Raw genomic sequence first — 7,599 nt, 5'->3', positions numbered from 1 at the left:
GTTTTGTGTCTTCAGTTCTCCAGCATGGGAACAGAGTAAATGAAAGGAAGGATGGCAATTGAGAAGTTGGTGACAAATGACATGGGAGACCTGAAAGTAAGAGATGTAGTGGTTTTCTACCAGGTGAAAAGGAAAACAGATGAGAGTTGTAGCAAAAGGAGGCAAACAAATGAGCCAAACTCTGTTCGTTCCTTAATTAGTTGCTCCCAGTAAGCTGTTGAACAATAACTGCTTAAAGATTGCTCTCCGATTTCAGTGCCCTCAAGCAGCTCATAGCTACTTTACACAGGAAAGCCATCAACCTCTGGTTTCTTGACTTTTGTTCTCCTTTGAAATATTATTTGCAGCAATACATACAGTGACACCTTTCTCTAGGCTAGAGATCAACTCCACAAACAAAGTGAACAGCATTGAGGTAAATTGATAATTTTATTTATCTTTTAAAAATGATGAGTAAGCAGACAATAAAAGTTTGTGCCACAAAACTCTCCAGTGTGTGAAACAACTTGGCACCAAACCTAATACTGCAAATTCTTTTAAAAAGGGATGATTGCTTTGCCTTACTATGTACCAAAACATCTTCACAGAAACTAAAAAGATCCAATTATCCCCCCAACAATTTCTTGAAAATTTATCTGAGAAAATAACAAATACCAGTAGGAAAGTTGAAATGTTTTTTTAAAAATATCAGTAGTGGGTTATTCAATATCTATAGCAGACATTTACAAGCAGAGAACTTTAGTAATATATTTTGGACCTCACCAATCAATATGTATGCATAAGGGACTTTGGTTAGGGAAAATATACAAGTGACGAAAGTCGCATCTATAGACATATTGTAAATTTAAAAGCTTTTAAATAACAAATTCCATCAAAAATGATTCAGAAGTGACAACTGAAGTTGTATTTAATTTGCCTCCTTAACATCGGAGACTTTTGTTGTACCTACCAAATGAATATAGGTAGGAGGCTCAAAAATAATGACTCCACAAACATGCGGTATGACTTGGAATGGCCTTTTTCATACTCACAGATGAGCAAGAATGTCCAATAAACACTGTGCCTTCCATAATGAAAAAGAGTTCCAAGTAGAAAAGTTTTCAACACATTATACATTGATTCCACACTAGAATTTCTACAAAACATTTACCAGTGTCACACTATTACATGAGCTCACTAATATCAAGTACTATATATAATCAGTTACTTATACAATCATTAAAAAGTCACTTTTTAAACAAGTATATAATGCTTAATTTTGAATTAACATGTTAATAATAAAGTTTGTGCAAAACAAGCAGGCCTCTATAATTAAGTGACATCATTTTGCTTTCTTGTATTTTTTTTTAAAAAAGAGACCAGGGAATTTGCTCAGAAGTGCGTCTCCTTCTCTGTGATGGCAGGAATACGCCCATCACCTTTCAGTTTACTGTCACAGTCATTAATTGTGCTGCAGCATGTCTCCATATTGAGTGATCCTACTCCTTTTCGTCGTAAGTCCAGACTGGGAGTTGTAAGCTTCTTAATTCTCTGTAATTGTAAAAAGAATTTTAAAAGAACACAATTCAGTGTTGGGACTATTTGTCTTTTTCTTTCCTTTTTGAAGGCATGCACCTCTGTAGGTCTATTATACCAGTTTAATGTAAGAGATTAGGCAAAAACAATTGATAGATTATTTATGAATTAACCCTAGTGAGCAGAAAGCAAGCTTCTAATCTGACATTTTGTGAAATTCTCATGTTTACTGGGAGCAGCCGGCCACATCACTCCTCCACTGTATATTGATGGTATTCGTGAGAGGAATTGTGACACAGGCTAATGAGTTATTGCTGTGAAAAGGGACTTAGCTGTAGATACAATGCAGAGCTCAAGCTACTGGGTATTTAGCAGAAGGAAGTGAGTTGCCTTGTGTGCAGTTAGCACATAAAAGTAAAAGAGAGAAATCAGAATTAACTAGAAAGTATACTGGAACCACAACTGATCTTAAATTCATTTAATTTCTGTGCACATGAGAATGCGAATTATTTCTCCTTCACTACTTTGGTGGTAACAAGGTCACTTCTAGCATCTATGCATGATATAGCTAACTTAAAAGTCGCACTTAATCATGTTGGAAGTTGGAGCAATTATATCAGAGGCGCTAGTAAAAAGGTATAAGGCTACAAATCGTATATATGCCACCTCTAGGTGGTGCAAAGAGCAAGTATGCATAAAATGTCAAGTGGATATTGTATAATGCTTTCAATTGAGGTAGATTAAACACTAGAAAAATTGACTAAAATGATTTTGTTGAAACAGCTCTCATATACATTCTATTTGCACCTCCTTGCACACAAAAATAATAAAATCCTACATTATGGGTTCCGTTCCTGGTCAGAACAGTTTGTTGATTTTTAAACCTTACAAATCAGAAACCACAATCTCTAAACTAAATTTGATCTGCTGAGAAAATTTTGCCTAGAAAACAAATGCTGGTGTGACTCAAATAAAAGTACTTCAAACTTCCACTTAGCCACATTTAAATTGTAACTGAGGTTTGTTGCTGGTCATAATAGTTTTCACTGAACAATTGTGTGGAGGTGTTTCACAGACTTGGTGAAAATCAAGAGTTACTGGTACCATCTGCACATGTGTAAGCAGAGGTGGCCATCTTTGCCAGCCAACTTGGCATTTGCAATACACACTCCAAAGTTATAATATCTTCTTTTAAAGAAGAAAATGTCACAGAAATAGGGGCTTGGAACAGCCAGTGCAAGTAGTTGTGGAGCAAACAGGATAGTAAGTTGCTTTTTAGTTGGAACACAACTTACAAACTAGATTTTCAATACTCAGCACTAGGAGTTTTTGACAGTACATGTACAAGAATTTTCTCATCATATCTTAAGTACAAATCTCTCAGGATTTCACATAAAGCAAGAATCACTGAAGTGATAGCAGAAGTTGATGCACCAAACTATCTGGTTGTTTATCTGACAAGAAGCAGACAATGTAACAGACTTGGTGGATTAAGAATAATAATGATAGTATTTACATATCCAATTATAATTACCTGTAGAAAAGTTCCTTCAGTGTTCCAAATTTTGAAGATAAATCCTAGAGGTATACAAACCATGGAAGAAAGAGCTAGGGCCCATCCTAAAGCATAACCCCAGCCGGGATAGACGTATGTGTTGTTATATTTAAGTGGTTTATATCTCACAATGAAGAAAATGAAAATCGCCTGAAAGATAAAAGGTTCAGTAACATTTAAGATAAATATCTGCTTCAGATATTCTAATGTGCATTTTGTAAAACATCTTAAATTTCCTTCCCAAATATTTCACTCAGGATTCAATTATCCTGCAATACTGAAAACAAAACTGTTTTGCAGAAGTAACAATTTACTCTGGTTAATGTTTCAGGGTGGTGATCCTTCACAACGAAGAGTCGCCAACCCGACTTCTCTTTTGTTACATTCTCCTGCTAAGAATTTCCAGCATTTTCTGTTTAGTTTCACATTTCCAATTTTAGGGTTGCTCAAATCGAACTCTGATGTTTGATTCTGATCTGACTCCACAGAGCAGCAGTCTTGGACACCCTTTAGGAAGGTCACTGCTCAAAGCTTCATCATGGTACCCTGTGCAGATGACTTCAGTCCAATGTCATTACAGGTGTGTGAAACAACTTTCTCTTACAACAACTTTAAAGAAGTGGGATGTTCAAAATTTACTATTCAAGGGGCCAACTAATATAGCTGGCTGGTTGGCAGTGACACAAGACTAAGGGTTCAATTCTTGTAGCAGCTGAGGTTACCATGAAAGCCCCACTCTCTCAACCTCACCTGAGGGGTGTTAAACCACCATTTGTCTCTCTCAATAATCAAAAAATGGGACAATACTGACTTTATGTTTATGACACACATTCTGTTAGCTGGATTTTCAGTAGTTACTTGGTTATTGTTGCTTATGAGTTGTATTCTTCACTTCCTGGCTTCATCCAATCAATTGTCCCCAGTTGGCTCATGAGTTGTGAACAAGAGACTGTGATAGGAAGATACACTGAATGTTGTCAGAGGCAGCCAATTAGGGAGCAATCACTGGGAGCCTTTTCAGGGAGAGCAGTCATGTTCTAATGTTGGAAGGTCCAGTCAGTGAACAAGACCTCTCCTTTGCAATGAGACTAATGCCTGGTCATCAGCAGAGGTGGCAGTGGTGTGACTCAGGGGGACGAGCAGCTGTCATGAGAGCAGGGCAAAAATCAGAAGACACCTTGGTCTCTACAAAGTGACTGCAACGGGAGACCTGCTACTCAGGGATACATCCTTTCTGTCATCTACAACTGTCAAATAACTTTAAACCCTTAAATGCATTGTAGCTGAAATCACCTACTGCAAGACCAGCTTGAACACAATTGCAAATTTGTCTTTGCACTAGTATTCACAGCCTATCTTGTTCTCTACTCCTTTTCAAAACATAAACTCAACCAACGTATATTTTTGTAATAAAAATAGTGTCAATCAAATTCATGCTCTGAAGAGATAAGTACATAATTCTACACATAAACACATGCATAAGTGAATACATTTAAGAACACAAAGGAAGCCAAGTGTACTTGATGCAAATTTAAACTGCAGATAGCAAGCTAGGTATTAAAGAAGAAATTAAAAACAAATACTACATAAATTATTACAAATAGAGGATGTAAAGTGCAATTATATTGTAAAATATGTAACACTGAGAACAACTTGAACATGATTCTTTTTTAACAGTGTGCGAAATTAAAGCCTTTGTCAAGGGTACAGCAACAGCTTAAGAACTTACTGAACATATACCAGGAGTGATGAAATTCCAGCACCATTTAATTAAAATGAATGGCCTGTACCCAATCATGTCTTCAATATTGTCATAGAATCTGTTACTTCCTGTGAACATAAGAAAGATTAAAATATCAAGTATCACACCGTACATAAAACAGGTGATCTCATTATCTGTATGATTTAGTATTGTGCAACATTTGACAATACCTTTAATCTGAACTGTTAGAGTAATGTATTTTGTTAGGCGAAAGTGAGGACTGCAGATGTTGGAGGTCAGAGTCAAGATTAGAGTGGTGCTGGAAAAGTACAGCAGATCAGGCAGCATCTGAGGAGCAGGAAAATCGACGTTTTGGGCAGGAGCCCTTCACCAGGAATCCAACTCCTCGGATGCTGCCTGACCTGCTGTGCTTTTCTAGCACCACCCTAATCTTGACTCTAATGTATTTGGTTTATAAGTTTTCTTGCATATGTAGGAGTGGAACACTCTAGACACATTTTATTTCAAAAATTAAGATAAGTTATTCCATCAGTCTGTTCTAAAGAGCTCAGGAGACATTTTGTATTCAGGAAACTTGATATTTCCATAATTACTATGTATTAATAACACTGTCTGATTCTTTTTCTTTCTGAAATTGGCTTCTAAATAAGTAGAATGCTCACAGAGATACATGTCTGACATTGAAAAACTGGAGCAAGTCAAAGGTAAAAATATTTAATATTTTCCCCTTGAAATACCACATCTAAAAAAATCTTATCTCCACAGTGTTACTAGCTAGCTATAATTTACCGATGAGTTCATCATTCATAAGCTTTCCAAAGAGGCTCACAAAATAAAACAATAATTGTGTTTTACTGAGAGGCTACACAGTGGCATTATGACTAAAATGGCTACCCCCATGTTAAATGTCGATCTTCTTAGAGGAGATCTGCCACATAATAAAACAACCAACAAGAATTTGACATTTTTGAAGCTAGGAAGACTTCAGTACTGTCCACCTTCAAAACATAATGTTTCAGATTCTGTAACCATTGGTGGCACTTTCTGTTGACTTTAAAATAGCTTCCCGCAAAGATCTAGCAAATTTTTATGCCATATAATTAATTCTGGTGCTAGCTATAGGGGACCTCTGGCATTTAGTTGCAGCTTTATAATCAAGCAGGCTGAACAACTACATTGAAGAATTCGAACAGACAGCAAATCAGGAATGAAAAAGGAAGATTATTTAATAATTTTCCAGAAAACAAAATAAAGATTGGAAAGCAAGGATTAATGTGGAAATCCAAAGTTTCATAAAACTTACTTTTTTTTTGAATTACTTTAAATGTTTTGTAATTTTAACATGGAATAGGGAAATACGATGTCTCACAAATAGAAAATTATGTCTTCATGGTTGGAGAGGCTACTGAACACTAATAATGACTTAGCACGCTGTAAAAACAACTGGTGGGACATGATTGAAAAAGGGGCAACCTTTACATGGGCTTTACGGCTAAAATGATAGTGACAATGTGGAAACTCACATCAACTCATTAATTTCTAATTATTCCCAACAGCGAGCATTTCAATGGCATGTACTTTGAATGAATACTGAGAGCAAAGTCTGTATTGAATGTAGTTGCAGCTGCAGACGGCAGAATTTACTATTAATTTCACAATAATGACAGTGAACAATGTCTATTTTACCATCATTATACAAATTCCCGGCCATTAATACAAAAGATTCGTGCTTCTTTGATGTACAAGAGTTTGAAAAATAGAGGCTGCTTTACAACAGCACCATCTACTGTCTCATTAGTATGGCGGCCTCCTTCATTCATTTGTAAACATCTTAAAACATGGAAACACAGAGACCGGGAGGAGTAGGCCTTTCGATCCTTCAAGCCTGCTCCACCATTTAATATGATCATGGATGATCATCCAAGTCAATAGCCTAGACTGTCTTTCTTTTCAGGTTTAAGAAAAATAAACAGTTATGTTGGAATTAGAACGATATATTGTTACATATTGTCACATGGGGTTGAAAAACCTATTAGCTGTGGTTGACTGGCGGAGCAGACTCAATTGGCCGAATGGCCTAATGTCTGTCCCTATGTCTTATGGTCTTATACATATAGCTGATAGAAGTGGCATTGTACATTAGCTTTCAACACTAATTATTAATTACATAAATCTTCAGGGCAACTTTACAATCTCCCGCCAGTGGGTTGGCAGGTGAGAGGCTGTAAAAACCTTCTTAGGTGACCTTTTAGCCACCTTGCTTCCCCCTTCCAACTTACTGCAATTTTAAAGGCCCAGTTTGCCCCAGTTGAGGTCTTCAAGTGACAATACACTGGTCACTGATGGAAGGGGATGTGTGCTTGGCCCCAGAAGCAAAAACAGTCACCTTCATTGCTCGCCCTTTGTCAAGTCGGGTCATGTCACTCAAATCTGCACTTCCTGGGCCCATCTGCTCCTGTCTGCTTTCCTTCTTTGTTTCACTTTTGCTTCTACTCTTTTGTTTTACTATATTTTCCTTTCCTTTTCTTTTCTTCTTTTCTGTGGCAGGTTGGTTGGCTGTATTAGTACGACAGTGAGAGCTGGCCTCATGTGGACTGGCGAATGTGGCTTCTCTGGGCGATATGAGGCAACAGGAGTGAGGGCATTCTTCCAGTGATAGGTGACTGGCGGCAGTGAGGGTATTCTCCTGATGATAGGAGTCTGGCGGCAGTGAGGGTATTCTCCTGGTGATAGGAGACTGGTGGCAGTGAGGGTATTCTGGCGATAGGAGACCCGTGGCAGTGAGGGTATTCTGGCGATAGGAGAC

General features: G+C 37.4%; 2 protein-coding genes across 4 annotated transcripts in view; both read right to left on the bottom strand.

Moving 5' to 3' along the window:
- Nucleotides 1–410: 410 nt before the first annotated feature.
- The window catches only part of slc6a11b (solute carrier family 6 member 11b), a 177,420-nt gene continuing 170,231 nt past the window's right edge, over nucleotides 411–7,599 (bottom strand). For 2 of the 3 annotated variants that reach the window (XM_043707925.1, XM_043707924.1), the window contains exons 13-15: nucleotides 4,800–4,900; nucleotides 3,050–3,220; nucleotides 411–1,530 (exon numbers count right to left, since the gene is read on the bottom strand). In XM_043707925.1, the coding sequence (XP_043563860.1) occupies nucleotides 1,372–1,530; nucleotides 3,050–3,220; nucleotides 4,800–4,900 (431 nt within the window). In that variant the 3' untranslated portion in view covers nucleotides 411–1,371. Of the gene's footprint in view, nucleotides 1,531–3,049; nucleotides 3,221–4,799; nucleotides 4,901–7,599 lie in introns of those variants that run through there. The other variant, XM_043707926.1, reaches the window with a different exon arrangement.
- LOC122558950 (adhesive plaque matrix protein-like) overlaps nucleotides 5,220–7,599 on the bottom strand; it is a 15,242-nt gene continuing 12,862 nt past the window's right edge. Inside the window, exon 4 of the mRNA XM_043707928.1 lies at nucleotides 5,220–7,599. Within this exon, the coding sequence (XP_043563863.1) occupies nucleotides 7,111–7,599 (489 nt within the window). The 3' untranslated portion in view covers nucleotides 5,220–7,110.

Source organism: Chiloscyllium plagiosum, chromosome 18 (assembly GCF_004010195.1).
Source record: "Chiloscyllium plagiosum isolate BGI_BamShark_2017 chromosome 18, ASM401019v2, whole genome shotgun sequence".
Classification (NCBI taxonomy): domain Eukaryota; kingdom Metazoa; phylum Chordata; class Chondrichthyes; order Orectolobiformes; family Hemiscylliidae; genus Chiloscyllium; species Chiloscyllium plagiosum.
Note: the sequence above shows the minus strand (reverse complement) of the source record. Positions and strands in the feature narration are given on the sequence as shown.